The following is a 26,438-nucleotide window of genomic DNA, read 5'->3' as shown; positions in this document are numbered from 1 at the left end:
GCCCTCGGTGAACGTCCTGTCTCCCTGTCCCTGGGATAGTAGGGGGCGATCAAACAGCACAATACCCCCCTCCCCCTCCAACTCCAGAGGAATCCTCTCCCCGATGGGCCGTTACGGCGACAAGTGGCAGTTCGCCCACAGCCCGAGCTGCGCGACCCCAAGAACAAGACGTCCCTTGCACACCATCAGCTTCTGCCCATACGGGGAGCGTGTTCCTCTGGAGTTGGAACGGGGCTGGGCTGGAGTTGCTGATCTGGGATCTCCGTGCTTGCAGTGGGCCTGGGGGTCGGTGTCCCGATGAGGGGGCGCAGCTCGGGGAACGGCTTCTGGTGGTTCTGACGTCTCCGGCCAGTTTGCAGTTTTCCTCTGGAGTTGGAACGGGGCTGGGCTGCTGCTGGCTGTGGGTCTCTGGGATCTCCGTGCTTGCAGTGGGCCTGGGGGTCGGTGTCCCGTTGGTCCTGACGTCTCCGGTGACTGCCACTGTGCTGCTAGCATCGCCGACGTGAAGACAGTGCAAAGCCCCCGCGCCGGTGCAATGAGCAGGGAGCTGGAGAGGGGAGGGAAGGGGGTCACACACATGGCCGGGAAGCAGAGGGGTGTAGGTGGGGTGAAACTGAAGGGAGCGACAATCTGCTGCTGCCTGCACGCTGAGTTAAAAAGTTCCCACGCAAGACTCACGATACACTGTGTATCGTGAGTCTACCGTGGGAACTTTTTAACTCAGCGGGCAGGTAGCAGCATATTGTCAATTATTAACCCTCCCGCACAATATACCCTCACCTTCTCTTTCATGAATGGGGATTTAGTTCCCCTTTCTTCGAGGACCGACCGGAGGTTCCGCTGTCACCTCTGCGGGCCGCCCTCGGTGAACGTTTTCAAGGACCTTTCTTCAAGGACCGAAAAAAATGTCCGCTATTCGGAGTTTTCGTTATTTGGATCTTCGGATAAAAGGTTGTGCACCTGTACTACACCCAGAATTTCGTGAACTATCCATTTCTGTCTTCTAGTTTCAGATGGCAGGTGGTGGTGTAATTGTGCAAAACCCAAAGTGCTGGAGTAACTCAGCGGATCAGCATCTGTTGAGAGAATTGATAGGCGATGTTTCGGAGTTGGATCTTTTCCCCATTCTCCATTGTGTTTATTGGAGATTGTGAATTCTGAGGAACCTTTTTCCAGAAACAAATATCTCAAAAACATTTAGAACTAACCACCTTCCTTAATTTATCCTTTCTGTTGCGCCTTAATTTGAAGGAAATTATTTTAAAATATTAATTTAAAATTGACCACTTGCACCTCCTTTAGAATGGCTAAATGAGAGCAAGGGGCACGATTATCAACCAATATGTGTATGGGTGTAGGCAGATACTCTGCTGCACTGATTTCATAGATTGCTAGCTTTTGATGTATGATGTTTGTTCGAATGTTGTCTCAGACACAGTGTTCTACTGGGAACACAGCTTCAGCATGCTATAGGACACAGTGGATCTCTTAGATTAAACACTGGCTGATTCAATTTAATGGCTACGACTGTCAGTGAGCTCAGCCTGCAGCTCTCGGGCTGTGTTTGAGGACATTCAAAATTATTTGGGACGTATTATTAAAGAAAACAAGTTTAATAAAGTTAGTTAAATAAATTGACTTTTAAAGGATTAATTCCACCAGCAGCAAATTTCTCCCATTCATTTTCATGAGGCACTGGCACCAGGCCATTACCACAAGGAGTCCACTGGTGCACTGTTGGGCCAGTCAAAAGCATATTCAGGGCAGATGCAGCTGTTTTTTAAGCTTTCATCAGCTCTTAACGTTGGTATTTCATCTGAGAAACGGATACGTAGACAACGCAGTCAATTGGAGCAGACGATATTTTCCATTTGATTATGGCAGTCTTTTGTGAAGATGTTAGAGTTTAACACCGCCACACATGACTTTTCGTTATTTATTGTAAATGCTTTGTCAGAAACTTTTTTGTATTTAAACAACTGCTAATCTAATTGTGTAATCTATTGCAGATCAAGAATAGTTGGGCAAAATGACCACCCTAAACAAGACACCACCTGGGGATGATCCAAAGCAGCTGGAAAGAACTGGTACAGTGCGAGAGATTGGTTCACAGGCTGTCTGGTCTCTATCCTCTTGTAAACCAGGTGGGCCCTGAAGATCGCTCATGTAGTCACTTGACTCTGCTTTAATTTTTTTGGTTTCTAATCTATACTATTACTAAAACTCTCATCTTGACCACTGCGCTGTTTTTAAATTTGTGCAAAAACGGTACCCTGTATGGCTAGGATTTCACCAACCCACTCACCGTTCCCCTATGCTCCAAGGCACCAAGTTTTGTTCCGATCGGTGGAAGATTACAAAAGTTATGAAGGTTTTTTAAATCGTGAGATCAGCAGATTGGTCTTCTCGCCTGTCTGTCACCATGAAGGTAAATCCCAGGGGCGGGGCTGAGTCCATGAGCATGTCCAAAAGTCGCCGAGAATAAAGCTGAAGCAGCGGAGTGTGGGTTGTGTTCTGCGGGCGGGGGCGGGCTTTGGTTGAGGACGGGGGCTATGAGCGCGACACGCGCTGGGGACGGGAGCAGCTGAGTGAGTTCAGAGCCAGTAGTGCAGTCGGAGCCGGGCCGGGAACTGGTGAGCCCACACACACCCCCTCCCCTACACACACACAATTCCTCCCCCGCACACACCCACATGCTCCCCCCCCATTCCCCGCACACCGCCCACCCAGCTGCACCCCCACCAGCCCGCAACAGGACCCGCCTGAAGCCGTCCCCTGGCTGCAGTACGCTTCCCACCTGAAGCTCCCCCCCCGCTACAGAACGTTCTGTCATTGCGTTGGGGGAACAGGCGAGTGGTGGAATATTGCATTGGGGAATGGGTTGCGTTGGGGGCCTAGGCCTCCCGTGTGACTTAGTCTTGTGTCTTGTCCTACCTAAAAAAGAATGAAGAAAATACTAAATAATATAATATCAATATCCTTCAAGACGGCACAAAGTATTTCTGCTGTCCAAGTACACTTACTATTGTTATGTAGGCAAGCAAAATTTGTGCAAGAATCCCAGAATAAAAAAAATCTAAAAGAATGACAATTTGTTATTAATGATGCTGATTGAATGAGGAATTTTGCCAGAATCATTAAGTGGTGTCCTTAGATCTTTTGGTTCCTCCGAACCAAAGATTTAATAGATTTAACACATAGTCTAAACCGCTACATCCAAGCTATGCCATATTAGTAAATGTTCTTTTGATTTCTCAAACATGTTAAATAGGAAGAATTCAGCAAAGAATAGGTACTAATAGATGTGATGCGATGTTGCATTTTAAGAGTCTTATCCATTCAAACTGCATGTCTTTATTTGGAGGAATAATAAAAGCAGGTCCTGATTAGAATACTGTAAAAAAAGGATGTAGCTTACCAACAGAAATGGTCATTTGCTAGCTTACCACTGGACATTAATTTGTACATTGAGATACCTTTAACTGATTCTGTATGGTATTGGATGTATATTAATTTGTTGACTTTTGAGAAACGATAATTTAATTATCGATGAAGCTTAAGTATTTGTGTTTTTGTACTGCAGTTGCTGAATTTAGTTTGACTACTGATATGATGTTTCTACAACCTCCATTGATAATATAGTACTTTATGCAATTGTTATCAGTCTACTATGCATCCTGCCAATATAAATGAGAATCATACTTCTATACACTGGGCCGAAGCTACATTCTCAGTTCCCAGCATTAACAAAACTTGTTTTCTTGAAGTCTAATCTGATCAAAAGTTTGGCTATGTTTTCTTACTCCAGAGAAGATAGGCTAGATCATGCCAAATCTAGTTTCCGGCTCATGTTCATCCCCGAGCTCCGCCCAACCGCACATGATCCTGGTGCTCATATTGACCGCTTGCTGCCGAACTGCTCATAATGTTCAAAGTCTGGCTGATGAGGCCACTTTGTAAGGAAAGCAGATTGTGAGAAGTAAGTAGGCCTCACGTAGAAGGAGGCCCTGATGTCAAAGGCTCCTCTAGCTTTTTCAAAATATCTTTGATAATCAAAGACATTTTTGATAATCAAAGACACTTAAAAACGGTTAAAGTAGATTTCAACTATTTTAAAGAATGAAAAATTGTTAAAGTTAAACGTTACGTTTATTCGGAACAAATTTGACAGATGCAAATTAAACGGCAAGAATATTAAATAAAGGAGATGATTCAATTGCCTTTTCCATCTGTCACAATCCCATTCGTGTTGGTGGTCTGTGATGGATACACCAGATGTGGCTGGCGTGAAGTTGAGGTCCATACGTGTATTTTGCACCTTAGCTCAGAACTGTCAGACTGGGAGGTCAGGTCTGAATTTCAGTACAGTCCATACTTCCACTAGGCAACATGCAAGTGTAGAGGTCATTAATCGGCTGAACTATGAGGTGCTCCTTACTGATAGTTCTTTTGTCACCTGCTGTCCCAGGGTAAATACACCTGTTGTGCATTCGCCTGTTTCGTGTCTTTGGGCTTGGAATAAAATCATGCCAAGAATGTCTTTTCACTTTCCTTCTCTTTACTTAATGGAAGCAGATCTCAATTTGAAACGGTGTTGGATGCTATAACAGCGATGCTTCATAATGTGTATAGGGGAAGAGAGGAGGAGAAGCCAATGTTATAATATCCAGTTCTTCAAGCTTCAGCAAATCTTTCTTCCAATAGAAATAGAACTCTTTACTTTCTAAAATATTACAGATTACGTGCTGGAAAGCGAATATAATGTGTATTACAACTATCAAGAAAATTAATATTTTACATTAAATTTATCAACTTGTTATTACAACAAGCACAGCTGTTGCTGTCCAAATGAATTGTCGAATTTAAGATGGTTTAACAACTTTGAAATTTACATTTGTGCAAGTAGTTAATGCCTTTGACTGATTAAAAAGCTGCCCATCAAATCTATATGTTGTGGTGGTTACCATAATGTGTTTTTGACTTAATTGTAGTGTGAAATTGTAAGTAAATGGTTTATTATAGACATGACTCTAGTAGTAGCTTGTAATGCAGAAAACTTCATCTTAAGGTTTGTACGTATATCAGCGTGGTGGCGAGAGGTAGAGTTGCTGCCTTACAGTGACAGAGACCTGGGTTTGATCCTTACAGCACTACAGGTGCTGACTGTATGGAGTTTGTATGCTCTGCCCGTGACCTGCATGGGTTTCCTCCGGGGGATCTGGTTTCCTCCCACACTCCAAAGTTGTGCAGGTTTGTAGGTTAATCGGCTTGGCGTTCCATCAGCAGCCTGCGTGTGTGGAGCAGACCAACAAACAGCGCAGCACGTCATTTTCAACTGCGCTGTCCTCCGCCCCCCTGGTGGAAGGATAGACCTCACGGCCCTCGACAACAGCACATTGAACTGACTACAGCGTCTGGAGGGCGTTACATAATTTCTGCTCTCAAACGCAAGAAGAAGAAGGCTTGGGAAAATTGTAAATTGTCCCTCGTTTGTGTTTGTGTGTGTAGGATAGTGCCCGTGTGCGGGGGATGGTTGGACGGCACTGACTCGGTGGGCCGAAGGGCCTGTTTCTGAGCTTCATCTTTAAACTAAACTAAGATTAAGAAATTAAATTCAGATATTGTTGTTAAACCTAAAGTGTAAAGTTTGATATTGTATTGGAGTAGTTATCAATTTAACATGTTGGAATATTTGATGCAGCAATCAGCAAAATTAAAATATTTTGATTGCTTTATTAGGATTTGGTGTGGATCAATTACGTGATGATAACTTGGAAACTTACTGGCAGTCAGATGGATCTCAGCCTCATCTCGTAAACATTCAGTTCAGGTACGAGTACTCGGGGAAATATTGGGTATGCTGTTAAAAGCATGAAAATGCATTTAAATGTGATGAATTTAGGGTAAGTTGATTTTGATTTTTTTTTGTCTCTTGAGCATCATGTTGTCGGGCAATACCATTTTACAGTTGTTCTATTAGAACACAGGGCAATACCATTTTACAATTCTATTAGAACACAAGAAAATAAAGGCAAGTTTTATTTTATGCACCTGCTGTAACCACATTTTGTGATCTTTCAAGAGATGTTCCTGATACAAGTTGGGTACGCTTCCAGAAGAGGAAAGGCAAGGGAGGCAAAACCTGAGATATGTAGATGGCACTCTGCTCCATGACTGTACATAGTGGTGGAATCTGTTCATTCTGGAATTTCCCATTGTTGTGCTGATGAATTTACCTCTTTTATCAAACCCTACATCGGACCTTTTTTTTTTTTTGATTAGGTCCCTTTTCACTTGTGTGGGCATTCTCATATGGGTTTAGGAACAATAAAGTCAATTATTTACCATCACTTCTTAGGATTTAAATATCACGTCTTACAAATAATTTGCAGTTTTTTTAACCAGAGGTATTTAAAACTGTGAACAATGGTTCCCCAGTGATTGGAGGCGCACTCTACCCACAGCCTAATCTTTTGTCAAAGACGTTGCAAGGACAGGGCCTTAACATGCCCCTTTTAGCCTCTGCCCAATTTCCTTGGGTTTAGCGTCTGCCCTTGACCTCCACATTCAGCCCAGGTAAGTGTGGACAAGCAGCGCGCAACTAGAGGTTGCCATCTGGCTAGATGCTGAATTCACCACGATTTAGCTTTAAAATCTAACCCTAACATTACAGAATCAAAGCAAATTTTGTAAAATCACTAATTCACGGTTTTCTGAATCATTTGATGCAGTCTGCTTGGTTCCATAAATTTGTCAGGTTTAAGTTCCCTTAATTTCTCCAGTAGCGTTGTTAATTGCTTTGGAGTTCCACATTTGCACTAGATCTTTGTTTCTCCTTCATTTGTACAACATTGCAGCTTCTACAGTAAAGGTGAATATAGAATATGTTTTCATTTCATAAACCTAATTGCTCTTTGGAAGATTGTGTTAAGTCACCTTCTTGAACCATCCTGGTGAAAGTAATCCCACAGTGTATAAGCAAGTTCGGTATTCCGACTGCGTATGCCCAGGTCATAGGTCACTCGCTATAAACATTCTCGGCAGCTGTGGTGCTGCATTGTGTGCAGGCCTGTGTTTCGTTCGGGGTCCCTGGTCTCCGGCGCTGTGGGCGCAGTTGAGTTGCTGCTGGGCCATCCCCGTCCCTGTCCGGGGTGGCTCAAGGCTTGCAGCTGGCGCAGGACCAGTTCAGCTCTGCTTGTCTAGCCGGGTTGGCCGGCAGCCGGGGCGCAGGCTTGGAGCGATGGTGACTACGGACTTGCAGCCGGCACGGAGGTGGTGGAGGTGCTGGCTCCAGCTTGACTCTGCATGCAACGTCTTTGACAAACTACTGGAGGTGCTGGCTCCAGCTTGACTCTGCATGTGCAGCTGTGTTGGTTGGCAGACAGCGCTGGAGGGGGTTGGCCGGCAGCCACTGGGTGGCGCAGCTGGCGGTCCCCTGGCCTGACGGGGAGTGTGTTCCTCTGGATTTGGAGCGAGGTTGGGCTGGAGTTGACGCTTCTCCACGCTGGCTGCGGGCCGCTGTACTGTCGGTCCGGGGCTGTCGGTTGGCCCGGCGAGGCAGGCGGAGTTGAGCTGGGGTTGGCACTTCTCTGCTGTGAGCCTGGGGGCCGCTGCTCCGGTCCGGACGTCTTCGGCCACGCTGCTGAACCGCCGCTGGACCCCCCCTCTCCCAGTTCCATCCCTGGGTGGGGGTGGGAAACTGGGATGGTCCAGTGGCGGTTCGGCACCGGGAACCCAGGTTCGATCCTGGCTGTGGATGAGGCCCAGGTCTGTGTGCGTGCAGCTGCCGATAATGTCTCTAGTCCAGTCTCTTCCCCCCCCCCCCCTCGCTGTTACACCCCGCTCTCCCGCTACCCGGCATCCACATTCTTCAGATGAAATATGTTTTGTCACATAATATTGGTGGGGGTGCTGAGAGTTGACTGCCCTGCCAGCAGCGTGTTCGTTATTTCGATTTTTGGGGTTTTTTGTGGTGTGTCTAAATGTTAGTTTAGGTGTGTCTTGTGTAGGGGGTGGTGGGGGGGAACCGTGTTTGGTCGCCTCCTCGATGGTGAGGCGACTTTTTCCATGTCGCCTCCCTCGTGGCCAAACAGCTTGGATTGGGGCAGCCGTTCCCGGAATCGGGCCCAGAGCGGGCGCAGCATGGACTTTTCCATTGCGGAGCGAGCGAACCTTTGTAGAGGGTCGCCAGAGAGGAGTGCTTCGATTGCTGGCCTGGTGACTTTGGCATCATGGGGCTGTGGTCTGCAGAGCTTCCAGCCGCGGGCGTGGTGTGGACTTGCCATTTGGAATCTGGGATCCCTTGCCGAGTGCTCAAACCGCTGACCTGCGGCTTATAACGTCCTGAAGCCGCGGTCTCCGGTGGAAAAGTGCCGGTCGGGCACTCCAAACAGCGGAGTGTGTTTGACTGTCCCGACGTCAGAGGTTTGATCATCCCGACGAGAGGGCCTGTACATCAGGCCTACCGTAGCGACAACTACAGAGGGTTTATGGCGACCACGGATGAACACAGGAGTAGGACTGGCTGAACTTAGTTAACTCAGTGAAGAATGCTGTGGTGGATGTTTGTGTTAAATTCTATTGTGTTTTATGTGTTCTTTTTAAGTGTATCGCTGCTGGCAAATTTATTTCACTGCACCTTCGGATGCATGTGACAAATAAAATTGACCTTGATAAATCATGAATAAATACAAGAATTTATACAGTCAGCACTTTGTTCGCTTTTTCTTTATAGCGAGTGACTTTGACAAATCCCACGATTCCTTGCATTTTTCGGAATACCAAACTCGGTTATTTTGGATTGATATCTCCCAAATGTAAATCCAGCAACAATAGGTTTCCAAGTTAGAAGATGTTTGGTATTTGGAGATGGGCCTAAAATGTGTGTTATTCTTATGCACCTTTGACTGCTGCCCTTTACGAAGAGGGTGCTGTCTGAGTAGCCCTGGTCCATACCTATGATATAGCGACAATGTCTTGCAGTGGAGGGAGTAAATGCTGAGTGAAAGTTGGGGGCCACTTCTCTGAGCTTCAAGTGTTGTCATTCATCCATAAAATGAACCACCAGCCAATTAATGTGAAGACATTTGTTTGAACTTGAGCAGATAGGATGTGTCTATACGCCAGAATTCATTATGCTACAGGTGCACAACCTTTTATCCGAAAGCCTTGGGACCAGACACTTGTTGGATTTCGGACATTTTCGGATTTCCGAATGGAAGATTTTTAGCGTAGATTAGGTAGGTAGCGCGGGCGGCTTGAAAAGTCTGGAGCGACTGCCTCCTCCCCGGAGACCGGGGAATCATTGTAAATCATTGCATAAATGTTAGTCAGTTAGTTTGGAGGGATTTTATGGGGTGGGTGGGTGAAGGGGTAAACTTTAATTCTTAGTCCCCTACCTGGTCGGCGACTCCCAACATCGCGGAGCTGGGGGCTCCGTCCGGCCGCGGGCGGCGCCGGTTGGAGCTCCGACCCCGGCAACTCTACCCCTGGCTGCGAGGCACTCCAAATCCAGCGCCGCCCGCAGCCCCAGCAGCGCTGGGATACCAGCGGGAAGCGGGCAATGCCTTACCGGGGGGTCGCTGTGCGGTAATCCAGGGCGCTGAGGCCGCCATTCCCAACATTCGCGGAGCTGGGGCTGCGGGCGGCGCTGGATTTGGAGCGCCTCGCAGCCAGGGGTAGAGTTGCCGGGGTCGGAGCTACAACAGGCGGCGGCCGCAGTACTGTGTACCTGTACTACCATCAGCAATTGTATAATCAATGAAGATATGATAGCCAGTACCTTCAGCAGACATACGTGCCCAGGCCATAACACCCCCATCACCGTCTTTCACAGATGAGGTGGTATGCTTTGGATCTTGGGCAGTTTCTTCTCTCCTCCACATTTTGCTATTGCCATCACTCTGATATAAGTTAATCTTCATCTCATCTGTCCACAAGACCGTTTTCCAGAACTGTGGATGCTCTTTTAAGTACCTCTTGGCAAACTAACCTGGCCATCCTATTTTTGTGGTGAACCAGTGGTTTGCATTTTGCAGTGTAGCCTCTGTGTTTCTGTTCATGAAGTCTTCTGCAGACAGTGGTCATGGACAAATCCACACACGACTCCTGAATAGTGTTTCTGATCTGTCAGACAGGTGTTTAGGGATTTATCTTGATTATAGAGAGAATTCTGCTGTCATCAGCTGTGGAGGTCTTCCATGGCCTGCCAGTCCCTTTACGATTAGTAAGCTCACCAGCGCTCTCTTTCGTAATGATGTTCCAAACAGTTGATTTTGGTAAGCCTAAGGTTTGCCTGATGTCTCTAACAGTTTTATTCTTGTTTCTCAGTCTTAAAATGGCTTTTTTGACTTTCGTTGGCACAACTTTGGGTCCTCATATTGATAAACAGCAATAAAAGTTTCCAAATGTGATGGAAAGACTCGGGGGTGCTGAGAGCTCATTTATACCTGCTTGAAGGAGGCAATTAAACATACCTGAGCAGTTACAAACATCTGTGAATCCATGTGTCCCACACATTATGATGCCCTGAAATGGGGGAATTGCTGTAATTTCTACATGTGGAAACCAAAATGTATAAAAATTGCCTTTAATAAAATCTGACAGTGTGCACTTTAACCGCATGTGATTTCTTTCTATTACAAATCTCAAATTGTGGAGTACAGAGGCAAATAAATAAATGAAGGGTCTTTGTCCCAAACATTATGGAGGGCACTGTAGCTCCAGTTTCTCCTTCCAACGACACTAACCTGCCTTACCTCTAACAATGTTTTTTTGTTAGCGCCACGAGTCGCTAAGTTGCATCCACGAGTTCCGACGTTCCCGCTACGTTAATTGTACGTGATTACCATGAATTTAATTAGTTTTAAACTCGGGGTCACTCGTGGTTTGACTCGCACCGTGAGACAGGGGTTTAACCTGTGTTCTTAAAGAGAGAGTGGCATCTGATTTCTGTAGCGACACGCTGTGCGCTATAACCAAAATCTGTCGTCATATGGTCCATAATAAGGAGGGTAGACTGTAATCTGTTTACGCTCAGTTAATCAGGACTTTTGATGTTTTTGCCATGTTTCTGATGCCTTGGTTGCTAAGAATAACTTTTGTTCTTCTAGACGAAAGACAACTGTGAAAACCTTGTGTATTTATGCTGACTATAAATCTGATGAAAGCTATACTCCAAGCAAGGTCTCTGTTAGAGTTGGAAACAACTTTCATGATCTTAAAGAAATGCGGGTAAGTCTAATACATCTGTTTTGTTGACTGATATTAAAGTCTTTCTCACCTTTTGAGATTCACCAAGCAATGGTTTAAAAAAAAAAAAAAAAAAAAAAAATCTCCACTTTGCTCATGGTGGTGCACCATTGAAACTCAGGACCCAATTACAAAGCTTGTATTTATTATCTCGCTTATTCTGATTTAGGACGTTCCCACTAATGAGACAATAGTATGTAAAAGATTGTTTTAAACCTCCGGGTCTACAAATTTTCAGTATCAACAACCCAGCAAGTGTGAAAAGGGCACAAATAAAATGCATTTTGATTTCTCATGCGGACGTGCGGGATCTCGCACTTCTCCCACATTAAACTCCATTTGCTAGATTTTCACACCTATTAGATTCAGATTCAGATTCAATTTTAATTGTCAGTGTACAGTACAGAGACAACAAAATGCATTTGGCATCTCCCTTGAAGAGCGACATAGCAAACGATTTGAAAAAAAAAAAAATAATAAGTGTCCGGGGGGGTGGTGATTGGCAGTCACCGAGGTACGTTGTTGAGTAGAGTGACAGCCGCCGGGAAGAAGCTGTTCCTCGACCTGCTGGTTCGGCAACGGAGAGACCTGTAGCGCCTCCCGGATGGTAGGAGGGTAAACAGTCCATGGTTGGGGTGAGAGCAGTCCTTGGCGATGCTGAGCGCCCTCCGCAGACAGCGCTTGCTTTGGACAGACTCAATGGAGGGGAGCGTGGAACCGGTGATGCGTTGGGCAATTTTCACCACCCTCTGCAATGCCTTCCGGTCGGAGACAGAGCAGTTGCCATACCATACTGTGATGCAGTTGGTAAGGATGCTCTCGATGGTGCAGCGGTAGAAGTTCACCAGGATCTGAGGAGACAGATGGACCTTCTTCAGTCTCCTCAGGAAGAAGAGACGCTGATGAGCCTTCTTGATCAGAGTAGAGGTATTGTGGGTCCAAGAGAGGTCATCGGAGATGTTGACTCCCAGGAACCTGAAGCTAGAAACACGTTCCACCTCTGTCCCGTTAATGTGGATGGGGGTGTGCGCGCCGCCTCTGGACTTCCTGAAGTCTACAATGAGCTCCTTGGTCTTCTTGGAGTTAAGGGCCAGGTTGTTGTCAGCGCACCATGCTGCTAAGTGCTGGACCTCCTCCCTGTAGGCCAGCTCATCGTTGTTGCTGATGAGGCCAATCACCGTTGTATCATCTGCATACTTGATGATGGTGTTAGTACCATGTACAGGTGTGCAGTCATAGGTGAAGAGGGAGTAGAGGAGGGGGCTCAGCACACAGCCCTGAGGAACGCCGGTGTTCAAGGTGAGGGTTGAAGAGGTGTGCTTGTCTAACCTCACAGACTGGGGTCTGATGGTTAGAAAGTCCAGTATCCAGTTGCAGAGGGAGGGGTCGATGCCCAGGTTACCGAGTTTGGTGATCAGTTTTGATGGAATAATGGTGTTGAATGCTGAGCTGTAATCGATGCACAGCATTCTTACATAAGTGTCTCTGTTGTCGAGGTGGGAGAGGGCGGAGTGAAGTGCCGTTGAGATGGCATCCTCCGTACTCCTATTATTTTAGGTTTTGAAGAAATTCACTGTTAACTGTATTCCCGTTCCCTGAATATTTGAACAAATCAATATAAAGCTGCTTCTCAGGGCTCTCGCTTAACTTGTTTTCCCTGTTGCCAACCGGGCAACCTTGGCAGCTTTTTAGGTTGCCAAATGACAGTTTAGGTGGTCATTTAAGACGGCTTGCATGACGCGTGCAATAATGTGCTCTGACGAAGTGCGTAGTTACCAGTCGGAATTATACTCAATGAAGCATTCGTATATTATTTCTGCTTCAAATAAAGTCACAAACTAAACATTCACCAATCAAGACATGATATATCCCACAATGACATGCAGCAAAATTATAAAACAGTATCTCAACTCTGTTTGCACATTGCAATTAATGCAATTTCTATTAGTTCTTTCCACTTCCAAACAAAAATGTGGTTGGATTATTCAGCGTATGATCAACCTGTGTCAATAAATCCTGGACCATGGTAACATATATGCGTACGTATAGTTGTGAATGTTGCTCATTAAATAACTACAGTACTGATACTCCATATTAAGAGCATTGATTTGCCGTTAAAATTAATTCTGTAATAACGTGTAGCAGTGTCAATCGAACACTGCGGTTTTAATGTTTCACGTGTTCACAATTTAATTAATCCATTTTTATGGATTAAAACAATTAATAACATTGTGATTTAAAACACAATTGATTGTATTTAGCAAACATAGTCAATGTTCGCTCTGAAGACATTTCCAGGACAATAGGGTCAGGGAGGGGGGTGTGTGTGAATCAGTGCGGGGTGAATAGATGGCCGGGGGGTGGATTAGAAGGCAGTCGGTGCAGAATGGATGGATTGAGACAGGTGAATTAGTACCTGTTGGTTGGAGTAGGTAACATTGTGAGGGGAGAGCACGGGGATGTCATTGGTGTTGTGTTGGGGGGGGGGGGGGGGGGGTAGATAAAAGTGCTGGAAAAACTCAGCGGGTGAGGAAGCATCTATGAAGCGAAGGAAATAGGCAATGTTTCGGGTTGAGACCCGTCTTCAGACTGTTCCCCCCCCCCCCCCCCCCCATTCTTCTTGAATGAATCAGTACAGGATGGAGGATCAGTACAGGATGGATGGAGGAGAAGTGCAGGATGGATGGGAAAGGGGTAAGTACAGGGTGAATTGTGGATCCAGTGTAGGAGCAGAGGGGAGCACAGGGGATGTCAGTGAAGACTGAATAGAGGCGGGAATGGGGATCAGTGCGAAATGTAGAGGGGGGGTCCCAGGATTGGGGGGGTGGAGGGGGCATACGAGAGAGAGAGAGGGGGGGGGGGGGAAGGAGGGGGGGGAGGAAGGAAAGTCAGCGCTCCCCAGACAACATCGCCCCGCTGCCTTGGCCGTTGGGAACTCCTCGCCACTGCCTCCCTCCTCCGCCAGCCAACAGCAAGTTGCGGGGCCGAGCGGTGCAGCTCAAAGATCCTATAGCTATAGGATCTATGGTACAGCTGCTTCAGAAGGGTCGAAGCGAATGACGGGTCCCGAACAGCGGCAGCAGCGGCTCCATCTCCTCCTCCTCCCTGATAGCGGCTGCTGTTTGCAAACCCGCTAACCGCTTTCAAACCAAACCCTCCCGCACGCCAAGCCCTCCTCCTCCCTCCCTTCTCCCGGCCTTGGTGTGCGGGAGGGTTTTTTTTTTAAAGCGCCGTTAGCGGGTTTGCAAGTAGTGGCCCTTATCAGGGCGGGCGGGATGAGGAGGGGATGGAGACGCTGTCACGGCCGCTGCTGACGCTATTCGGGGCCCGTCATTCGCTCCGGCCTTTCGTCACCACGCACCTAGTATCTTTCCCACACAATACAGCCGTCACCGCCAACACAAAACGTCGCGTTCCTTTTCTCCAGAGATGCTGCCAGACTCACGGAGTTACTCCAGTTTTTTGTGTCTGTCTTCGGTACAAACCAGTATCTGGTTGCCAAGCCGGGCAAAATGACTCGGTGTTTAGGTTGCCTGGCGATGCTTTGAGTGGTCAGTGGCACCCGGGCAACTGCTAATTTCGAGCCCTGCTTCTAATGGTGCAAAACCTGTCCTTGAATATTATAATATTTTGTTAGTTAAGGGTGATGCAAAGACTGTTGAAAAAAACTAATGATGCAGAAAAATGAAAGTTGATTCGTTGATCTTTTGGCAATGTCAGGATATTAGTCAAAAGCTGCACCCGGGCTCAGCTGAAGTATCAAGAAAGCATTCATAGCAAAAGGATTTGAGTATAAGAGCAGGGAGGTTCTACTGCAGTTGTACAGGGTCTTGGTGAGACCACACCTGGAGTATTGCATACAGTTTTGGTCTGCTAATCTGAGGAAAGACATTCTTGCCATAGAGGGAGTACAGAGAAGGTTCACCAGACTGATTCCTGGGATGGCAGGACTTTCATATGAAGAAAGACTGGATAGACTCGCTTGTACATGCTGGAATTCAAAAGATTGAGGGGGGATCTTACTAGAAACTTACAAAATTCTTAAGGGGTTGGACAGGCTAGATGCAGGAACATTATTCCCGATGTTGGGGAAGTCCAGAACTAGGGGTCACAGTTTAAGGATAAGAGGGAAGTCTTATAGGACCGAGATGAGAAAATCATTTTTTACACAGAGCGTGGTGAATCTGTGGATTTCTCTGCCACAGAAGGTAGTTGAGACCAGTTCATTGGCTGTATTTAAGAGGGAGTTAGATGTGGCCCATGTGGATAAAGGGACCAGGGGGTATGGAGAGAAGGCAGGGATGTGATACTGAGTTGGATGATCAGCCATGATCATATTGAATGGCGGTGCAGGCTCGAAGGGACAAATGGCCTACTCCTGCACCTATTTTCTATGTTTCTAACAGGTTAGATCAACCCAAGACGATGGTCAAGGAGTAGAATTGGTAATGGTAAGGATACAATTTTTTGTTGGTTTCAATCCTGATCAACTACCAGCAACTATTGGCATGTGATGGGGGAGGCCTCAAGTGAGCTGGCAGTGAAGTTGAGGAAAATATGGATGGTGTGTCCACATCAGAGGTTAGCCTGAGCTTGGCGGGAGGTTGGAAATGGATAGTAAGGTGCCAAGTGGAATTCCGGAGCTAACTTCAGAGTGAGAGAAGGCGCAGAAGCTATGCTGGTACGTAAAATAATTGCCTATTACAGTACAGTAGTGGCATTGCTTTTGCTTTGTGAATAAATTCATTGAAAGTTAATAATTTAACAAATTGATAGTGTGTTGGAATTGATTTGATGCTTTGTATTTAGAGTTTATCCACCAGGTGTCACTATGCTACAGAAATCCTTTTGCATAAATTTCACAAATAAAATCTGAATGCATTCTAGTCTGAGGGTTGCAGCACAGTGACATTGAGTGTGAAATGTCATTTGTGCATTAACATTTTTTTTGCCGTTTTTATGCAGGAGTAGGCCATTCGGCCCTTCGAGCCTGGCACCGCCATTCAATAGATCATGGTGGATTATGTAATTCTTCTATGAAGCCTGCACCGCCATTCAATATGAAGTTATCCAACTCAGTAGATAAGAAACAACACTTGGCAGACCAAATTATGGATTGTTACCACAGTTCAGTAATGGAAATTCTCCTTTTTGTAATTCACAAATCACTACAAAAGACTTGAGATACAGAATAAAATTTGTATTTATGGAATTTGTGAAAAATTAATTACACAATGCTTATTATTATCACATGTACAGAGGTACAGGGAAAAGCTTTTGTTGCATGCTATCCAGTTGGCGAAAAGACTACATGATTACTATCAAGCCGTCCACAGTGTACAGATACAGGATACAGGAAATAATGTTTAGTGCAAGATCTGATTAAGGATAGATCGAGTGTCTCCAATGATGTAAATGGTAGGTCATTACTGCACTTTAGTTGGTGATGGGATCATTCATTTGCCTGATAACAGCTGTCAAGATATTACATAGAAACATAGAAAATAGGTGCAGGAGGAGGCCATTCAGCCCTTCGAGCCATTCATTGTGATCATGGCTGATCGTCCCCTATCAATAACCCGTGCCTGCCTTCTCCCCATATCCCTTGATATTGTCCCTGAATCTGGAGATATGCGTTTTCACACATCTATCCCTCTTGCCTGATGGGAGAGGGGAGAAGAGGGAGTGACCGGAGTGAAACTCATCCTTGATTATGCCGGTGGCCTTGTCGAGGCAAAGTCAAGTGTAGATGGAGTCAATAGAAGGGAGATTGGTTTACCTAATGGTCTGAGCAACGTCCACAACTCTCTGCAATTTCTTCTGTGTCCCACTTCGCTCTCCTGAAGTCGATCACTGAATAGAAGTTGATCAATGAAAAGTGAATTGAACTGATTTACCAAGGACCACGAGTGCAGGCTGCAAGTTCACGACAGTAGGCCACTCGAGGACTGTGCTTTAGAGGCTGTCAAGGCAATTTCTTCCATTCATATTTGGACAGGCATATTTTATCAAATGATGCGACACCCATTTCTAATTAATTGAAACAGCTATTTCTCTTGTGTCTACAATACAATCAAAATTGCCTTACCCATAGACTACCTAGCTGTGGGGACTTTACTGTTGAAAGAAAAAATTCCCACAGTAACGCATCTGTTATAACATGGGATATGGCGGGAAAGAGTGGAAAATCATAACATGGACTAGGAGCACAACCTCTCCATGACAGCGCCATTCACTAACCAGTGAAGTAAAGGTCAGAGACACACATCGCTAACTAATCATGCTTGTGATGAGGATAAAGTTATAAATGTTAATCAGTCATTGATAATTTTAGAATATCACATGATACGTGCATAAAATCAGCTAGCTGAATGCTCTTGTGAAAGTTATTTAAAAATGTTTCGTATCATACAAAATGTTAAAATAAATTACTACTGATTCCCACGGGAGTAACAATGTAATTAGAAAATCAACTAGATAATTATATAGGCTTTGGCGTTGTCACTGACAATTCCCTCAGTACGATGGGAAAAAGATAGGTAACGATTACTTAGCCTCACCACAATGTAACAGAAAAAGCTAAAGGGAATGGAAAATACGATGTTCACAGTCTTCATCTCTATCCCCCGTCTCATTAAGTGGCGCTTTCAGCTGAGTCTGTGCAGCAGCCTTATAAATGCAAATATCTTTCATTAAACCTTTTGAATCTGTCGTTGAATGAGAAAGGTGACATTGTACTTTAACACTAAGATTTAAGAGCTAATTTTTCGGGCACACTTGTACAAGCGTTGGGACATCAGGTAAGCTAATTGTGCCATTCTCTTCTGACAAGATCTAGTGTCGGAGAGAGGGAAGAAATTGAACTGCAACTGCAGGTGCGGAATTTGTTCTGGAGTAGATATTCCCCAGGTTGAAAGTCGTTGTGTTTTATTGCTTTTGTGATACTTTTTATTATGTGAATATTAAACGTCATGACCACTGATGTGAGCATTGATATAATCCATGTCTACAACCATATGCACTATATATCCAATGTTAGCATTCGCCTTTCAAGTAGTCGTCTCATTGTGCATAAGGCACTATTGGCCTTCAAGTAAATTATTTCATCACCAATCTAAAAAGTTTTTAATTACATTTGGTGTGTGCAAAAGTGTAAACATTTTAAAAGGGAAATTGAGCTAAAAGTAACACTTGGATAGTTTGTATATACAGGTATCTGTTATAAAATTTGTGATCTATGTGCAGTTCTGAGACTCAGCAGCCTGTAAGCTAGACAATTGTTTTTGCTTTTTGAATTTGGTCTCAGAAACTCACATGATATACTTAAAATGTCTTAAAATGGAGAAATGGGTGAAGTTAATTTCAGTGATTCAGTAAATAATGGTGTTCATTTAACCCAGAGTGCAAGTAGCAAATTAATTGGTATATCAATTTGAAATGTGAAAGGATTGATTCTTTCCTTTGCAGTTAAATATGGAACAATGAAGCTTTAACCACGAATGCTGTTAACTTTTTAAATTTTGATTCGAACATTTTTTCACTCTATTCCCCAGAGATTGGTCGAAATTACTTTTCCTGTTTTGATTTATTGGTAAATTTCTCATATGATTAAAGTTTTGTTTTTAGTTGGTCAAATTAAAAGTGACACCTAGCTATTTGGAATGAATGTTGCTAATTCATTCATTGTAATTAATGAGAATCTAGTTCCTTGTTAGAATTACAATCAATGATGGAGCAATGGAAAAAAATGTTCAAATTTACTTTAGTTATCATTTAAATTTAAATGTATGTATTTTGGACGATTTTACAGTGGTATTGAGTGGGTTATGTGTTATGGTTATTATAGCGACCAATCATAGTCAAACAAGGTAAGGTAGAGATTGATATCGTTCTTCTAATGGGTATTAAAATTGTACATAAAATGAAAAATAATTTATTACAAATCAATCTTTAAAATTTGTGAATGTCAGTGATTCTGTATTCCATTGGTTTCCTTAAAATGCTTCCAGAATTTTCTGTTCAGTCATTCATTGTATATAGAGTTATTGCTACCCATGCAATTATGTACAAGGTAAGAGAGGAAACGGATATGGTAAGGAATGGTAAAGAGACTTTTGTGACTATTTTCCCCATTCAAAGCCATGTGCTATAATACATGGTGAGTTACTTTGCTTTCCTTCCAAATGAATTGGTAGTTAATTTCACCAATAGAAACTCGTTTCTCATTCCCCTGACTCAATCTGAAGAAAGGTTTCGACCCGGAGCGTCACCCATTCCTTCTTTCCAGAGATGTTGCCTGTCCACAGTTAGTCCAGCACTTTGTGTCTATCTTCGATATAAACTTGAGTAATCTGCATCAAGAGTTTGCTGTTACCTGAGCACTAAATAACAGTTTCCATAAACAACATGTATTAAAAATATGTCAACTGCAAAATGTCTCAGGATCTGTTTGTTCGATGATTATTACATTTGTTATTGGTTCTGTTGCATTCAATTATGCCCTTTAAAGCCAATCGCAAATATTTAATATGATTGCATGGTTTAGTTATTTTGTGGAATTACACGCAAATATAAGTTGTCACATTTGTTTGTCTTAGTCTAATGATTCAAATAATCCTGTTAGTTTTGTATTCGGCTCTTAGAGAATTCTTTGTATGTAAAGCTATATAGATTGTCTAACATCATTAAGCAATTGCTCTTGGATCTTATCCACTTAAATAAAACATCACTTTTCACCTCCTTTTCCTGCATGTTGATTTTATCTTTAGTTACAGCTCCTGGGGGCTTACTTTCAAGCCTTTTCTTTGGCTAAGTTGCACTATACATATGTGCACCCGTGAGAGAAGAATCGACAAGCTGTATGACTCTGGGAGATGTGGACTTAATAATGCCACTGAAGCGTTTCCATATCATTAGTTTTCTCGTCATTGTCTCTGTAATTAGCTTTTCCCCACCCTCCCTCTTGTTGCCACAATATGTCTTCATAAATCCAACATGATTTAAAAGCTCTTTTTGTCCTTTGGAGCGAGTCATTAATATAACAATTAAGGTGGTTGCTTTGGCAGAAACACTGATACTCTATAGTTGATGTAGCAGTCTTCGTATGAGTTATGAGAGTTATTCAAACTTCTGACATGAGAGCTTCTCAGTGAACCTGTATTATATTTTCACATGATTCATTCTTTTGAAGTATATTCTCTCCATTTCTCCTTTATAAAATACATGTTCTTTTTTCTCCAATGTACTTTGCAGTCAAATTCACATTGTTTTGTCTGTACTGCTAATCCTTCAGTGAAATAAAAAGTGAATAAAGGGAAATATCTGCCTTTAATACTATGGCCACGATGTGTAGCATTTTTGAGTAATGAATACTGTATCCCCAATCTGTGGGAACTTTTGGGAAGGTTTTCTTTATCATGTAATGTGTTGCACAAGTGGTGATATAAAGAATATAGTATACTCAGCAGTTTTGTTTTTAAAGTGCTTTTAGCCACGAAAACAACAGCTGAATTCACAATTGATCCATCAACATAGTAGCTTCATTGTCGAAAACTTTTTCTTGCATCTTCAACTAAATGAAGTGTTGTAAATATGTGAATGGGTGTTAAAGGATTTAGTAGGTTTTTATCTTAATGCATGTGTTTGAAAGCTGTGTTTCTTCAGCAATGTGGGTGGCAGGTTATGCTAATTCATAATGGGTTGCTGTTGGCCCTGTAGTTTCAAAATAGGCGTTCAACCGCTTGGAAAATGTTACTATTGTCTCCATTGTGAGAGCTCAATCCGTTCTGAATTCCCAAGTGACCTTAGAAAATTATGTAGTCGTATGTACCTAACGTTGCATGTTTGTTGTCTCTAATTTGCTTTCCAGCAAGTAAGAAATTTTAATCTTAAAAATAAATTGCAGATTTTACTTCTAACTCACTTTAATGCCAATGGAAATACATTAAACTGATAGCCAGAATTCAAGAATGTTTATGTTCAACTTAATACACAAAACTTGGCTGCTTTACATTGATATCAAAACTTGCTTGAAGACACGAAATGAATGATATGTAAATGTAATCAAGTGCGGCAAAGGTCTGCCAAGAAAATCTTTATGTAGTCAAACAGTGCATGGGCAATTCATTATGGTTGAAAGTCTATTTGGCCTTGTGCAGCCAAGTTAAACAATTACTTTTTAATTCAACACAATAAATTTTTTTGGTTAAAGGCGGTTTGGTTGTCAGCTTAGCTCCCCTCTAGCAATACTCTGACATTCAAGCAAAATATACACAGTGTACTTTTGTCCGTCTTTCCTAATGGGAAAATGCAATTTTATCCAACATTTTTGTTGGAGAAGTCTAGAATATTGAATAAGTAATTTTAACATGTTTAAGTTCATATAATGCTGCCATTATTATTTGTACAGGTGCATGATTTCTTCTCCATCGTGGCATTCTATTTTTCCTTTTCTATCTGCTTCACCCACAACTGTTTTCCCTATTTCATTTTTCCCAAGATCTTTACTTGTTCAGAAGAAGATGTCAATGCAGGATTAAGCATAGAGCTGTCTTGTGCCAGCCAGCTACACCTTTGTTCGAAGCCCCAGTTCCAAACTGTCAATGTGAATTAATCGTTGTTAATATTCTTGCCTCAAAGTCGAGTTGAGTTCTTAATCTAGGGCTAAGTTAAAATCTAGGCTGATGCCAGGAGAAATGCTGTATTGTGAAAAGTATCTCTATTTGAATACTAGGTAATGTAAATACATATATGCAAGACCTAGTAGAAGCCTTTCGCTCTGGTATTTTATTTAATTCACATGTTTAATCGATAATGTTTTATTATTAATGTTTAATGCTTTTTGTCATTGCTAACTGTCACTCTATGTCATGTTTGCACTTGCGGGCGGAGTACTAAGGCAAATTCCTTGTATGTGAATACTTGGCCAATAAACATATTCATTCATTCAAAGAAGGACATGCAAGAGCACAGACAATAATGGTTCAGTGGTGCTTTATTGTCACATGTGACAAGTGCAAACACACAGTGAAATTCTTTTCGTACAATAAATCCAGCAGCATATCGCCATATCATTCCCGATTTGCAGTCGTACAGAAATAATCTACTCTGCCTGCATGCAAGTGGCGCCATGTTTGGCATGGGATTGGCAATAAATGGAATTTGTGAATAAATTCACCTGTTTTCCAGTCAGGAAAATATGAGCCAGCCCTGACTTTCAGTCAGTAGGGTATATGTTCATCAAAAGTTGTACTTTACCTTGGAAGGCGCACGTGTAACTTTTGAATGAAAACCAGAACATGGTAGATATAATTTGGAGAGTCGGGCAGTAGCGGTGGAGAGAGAAAAGGTTAGCCTGTAGGTTAATAATCTTGAATCAGAATATAATCTTTTTGTTGCTCTTGGATATAAAAAAGGACAGAGTTTTGCATTTTTATAATGCCTGTGATGGTCTCAGTTTGCCACATGTGCTTCACAACCTATGAATTGCTTTTGAATGCAAGAAATGTCGCTGTTAATTTTCACGATGCAAATATTCGTAATTAAAAGTTACCCATTGATTAGATAATTTGTTTTTGTGATATTGAATGAGGAGTGAATCTTTGCCAGGACACTGGGAATAACCTTGCATTACTTCAATATAGTGTGATGTAATACAAAGTGCGAAGTAACTCAGTCGAGGTAGGGGTAGTGTTGTGTTTCTAAAATATGCTTTGTTTCATGATTTTACAAACATGCAGCACAACATGCAAACACAAATGTGAGGTTATCCACTTTGGTGACAAAAACAAGGGGGGAGATTATTATCTGAATAGGGTTAGGTTAGGTAAGGGGGAGGTACAGCGAGACCTGGGTGTCCTTGTACACTGGTCACTGAAAGCTGGCGTGCAGGTACAGCAGGCAGTGAAGAAAGCTAATGGATTGTTGGCCTTCATAACAAGAGGATTTCAGTATAGGAGTAGAGAGGTTCTTCTGCAGTTGTACAGGGCTCTGGTAAGACCACATCTGGAGTATTGTGTACAGTTTTGGTCTCCTAATTTGAGGAAGGACATCCTTGTGATTGAAGCAGTGCAACGTAGGTTCACGAGATTGATCCCTGGGATGGCAGGACTGTCATGAGGAAAGATTGAAAAGACTAGGCTTGTATTCACTGGAGTTTAGAAGGATGAGAGGAGATCTTATAGAAACATATACAATTATAAAAGGACTGGACAAGCTAGATGCAGGAAAAATATTCCTAATGTTAGGAGAATCCAGAACCAGGGGCCACAGTCTTAGAATAAAGGGGAGGCCATTTAAGACTGAGGTGAGAAGAAACTTTTTCTCCCAGAGAGTTGTGAGTTTGTGGAATTTCCTGCCCCAGAGGGCAGTGGAGGCCAAATCACTGAATGGATTTAAGAGAGAGTTCGATAGAGCTCTAGATGCTAGTGGAATCAAGGGATATGGGGAGAAGGCAGGTACAGGTTATTGATTGGGAACGATCAGCCATGATCACAATGAATGGAGGTGCTGGCTCGAAGGGCCGAATGGCCTCCTTCTGCACCTATTTTCTATGTTTCTATGCAGTTGTGCACATGTCAAACGCTAGTGCTAAAAATAATTAGTTTGTGTATTTTCACAAATTCTGTGAGAGCCAATCTTATTCCATATCTCAAATTTTTGGGTAGTGATTTGTGAATTTTGTACGGGTAACTGTTTTTGTCACCTGAATGGCTGTTATGGTGTGGGCTTGTATATACTGGGATGCGTAGCTAGATTTTGTGCTCATCTCACTGGCTTGGTACGTGATCCTAAAATTGTTTTAACTCCGAGGGAGAAGAGATGACTAAGTCGCAGTTGTAAAGTGATTAGTGGCAGCACAAAGTGTTTTAGATCTTGTATAGTTTGGAAGTAGAGTTATATGGCTTGATTTTGTATTGCATGTTGTTGAGGTCAATGAGCACTGTTTTTCTTACATTTCTGTGTGCTGGAGTTTTGTTTTTAGAATGATCCATTTTGTGTAGTTTGCTGTATATTTAAAAATGAGTGCATGCTGAACTTAAGCCAGAATTGTGCAGGAATATTTGCATTGGAACAACAAAAAGAATTGCTGAGCAGTTCCAAAGATTATATTTTTTCATGTACTCATTATTGAACATGCTGTTATATTGGAATTTAGTTGTCTCTTTTTGCAATAGCAGTGTATAAAACCATGTCATAATTTAATTACAGCAACTTGAATTGGTGGAGCCCAGCGGCTGGATTCATGTTCCACTCACAGATATCAACAAGAAGCCAATCCGCACCTTTATGATACAGATTGCTGTGCTGGCTAATCATCAGAATGGAAGAGACACACATATGAGGCAAATTAAAGTCTACACGCCGGTAGAAGAAAGTTCAATTGGTAAATTTCCTAGATGTACCACGATAGACTTCATGATGTATCGCTGTATTCGATGACTGATCATTAAGTCAGATGTTGTGTGGACATCCTATGATGGTTATATCAGTAGCTGCTGGTTTTCCGTTTTCTTTGTGGGTACAAAACGGATTTTTTTAATTGTGGAAATGTTCCGCATTGAACGGATGTAAAATAAAAATGATTCATCAACCACAAACTTTGAGAAACCTCTGAACTCTCAGTTCTGTGGAACATAGACTGAAGGAAACTACCATATATCGTGCCAGCAAAAGCTCAAACTGCTTCATGCTGATGAAAAGTTGGATTAGTTGGTGGCTGATTGAGCACTCTGATGGAGACAAATAGCTTTATTGGATTTGACCTGCTTCTCATGGATATTGTGGTACAGATGCCAATTCCATACCTGGAACAAATAGGGTAGAGGTTCAGCTTGTTCTGAACTCCAAGTCTTCAACACCACAGCTGAGGTATTATCTATCCTCATAATATTTGCTTTCCAATTTAAAACTGCATAAACACAATACTTTGCGGCCTGCCTCAGTGCCTGATCAATGCAATAGCAGCAAATGTTCTTAATTTGAAAACTTGGAATTAAAGATGAATGAATTGCTGATTGGTGCTAAATGCCACACGTGCCTGATTTTTTTTTTTGTCTCAAGTTCTTAACAGTAATGTGGTTTATTATCATACATGATTAAATGTACCCGAGTGTGCAAATAAAGTCAACGTTGAACAATTCTATTCTGGGCAAGGTCTAGTTCCATTATTTCCCCATCATTGCCGCTTTCATACATCGGTTATCACAAACCTCAGAAATGGCAGTGATGAGTGGATTTCAATTATTCGCTAACTTACTCGCTATTTCCAGTGTTAATAATCCTATATGATTCTTTTTACTGGCATCCCTGGACCAGATACTATGTGAAAGTAGGACCACATGTAATTCCAGTTTTCCAGTATCTAAGGTACACAAAAATGCTGGAGAAACTCAGCGGGTGCAGCAGCATCAATGGAGTGAAGGAAATGGGCAACGTTTGGGACTGAAACCCTTCATCAGACCCTGTATCAATTTCTAGTATCTATTTTGATTTGCAGAATTCATCTCTCTTCCACCAGTTACATAGCAAATAGGTGCATGAGTAGGCCCATTCAATATGATCATGGCTGATCATTCAAAATCAGTGTCCTGTTCTGACTTTTTACCCATATCCCTTGATTCCCTTAGCCCTAAGAGCTAAATCGAACTCCCGCTTGAAAACATCCAGTGAATTTTCCTCCACTACCTTCCGTGGCAGAGAATTCCACAGATTCACAACTCTCTGGGTGAAAAGGTTTTTCCTCATCTCAGTCCTAAATAGCCTACCCCTTATTCTTAAACTGTGACCCCTGGTTCTGGACTACCCCAACATCGGGAACATTTTTTCTGCATCCACCCTGCCCAATCCTCTTAAGAATTTTATGTTTCTATAAGATCCTCTCATCCTTCTGAATTCCAGTGAATACAAGTCCAGTTGACCAATTCTTTCATCATATGCCAGTCCTGCCATCCTGGGAATTAACCTGGTGAATCTATGCTGCACTCCCTCAATAGCAATAATATCTTTCCTCAAGTTAGGAGACCAAAATTGCACCCAATACCCCCGGTGCGGTCTCACCAGGGCCCTGTACAACTGCAGTAGGACCTCCTTGTCCTAAATTCAAATCCTCTTGCAATGAAGCAAGGCCAACTTTGGCTTTCTTCACTGCCTGCTGTACCTGCATGCTTACTTTCAGTGACTGATGTACA

The 26,438-nt window shown here is 42.9% G+C and overlaps 1 protein-coding gene across 2 annotated transcripts in view; it reads left to right on the top strand.

Moving 5' to 3' along the window:
• anapc10 (anaphase promoting complex subunit 10) overlaps positions 1-25,390 on the top strand; it is a 31,315-nt gene extending 5,925 nt beyond the window's left edge. For both annotated transcript variants that reach the window (XM_055646205.1, XM_055646198.1), the window contains exons 2-5: positions 2,010-2,144; positions 5,740-5,830; positions 11,112-11,232; positions 24,460-25,390. In XM_055646205.1, coding sequence (XP_055502180.1) covers positions 2,030-2,144; positions 5,740-5,830; positions 11,112-11,232; positions 24,460-24,690 — 558 coding nt within the window. In that variant the 5' untranslated portion in view covers positions 2,010-2,029 and the 3' untranslated portion in view covers positions 24,691-25,390. The remainder of the gene's footprint in view (positions 1-2,009; positions 2,145-5,739; positions 5,831-11,111; positions 11,233-24,459) is intronic.
• The last annotated feature ends 1,048 nt before the right edge of the window (positions 25,391-26,438 follow it).

The sequence above is a fragment of the Leucoraja erinacea genome, chromosome 1 (genome assembly GCF_028641065.1).
Source record: "Leucoraja erinacea ecotype New England chromosome 1, Leri_hhj_1, whole genome shotgun sequence".
In the NCBI taxonomy this organism is placed as follows: domain Eukaryota; kingdom Metazoa; phylum Chordata; class Chondrichthyes; order Rajiformes; family Rajidae; genus Leucoraja; species Leucoraja erinaceus.
Note: the sequence above shows the minus strand (reverse complement) of the source record. Positions and strands in the feature narration are given on the sequence as shown.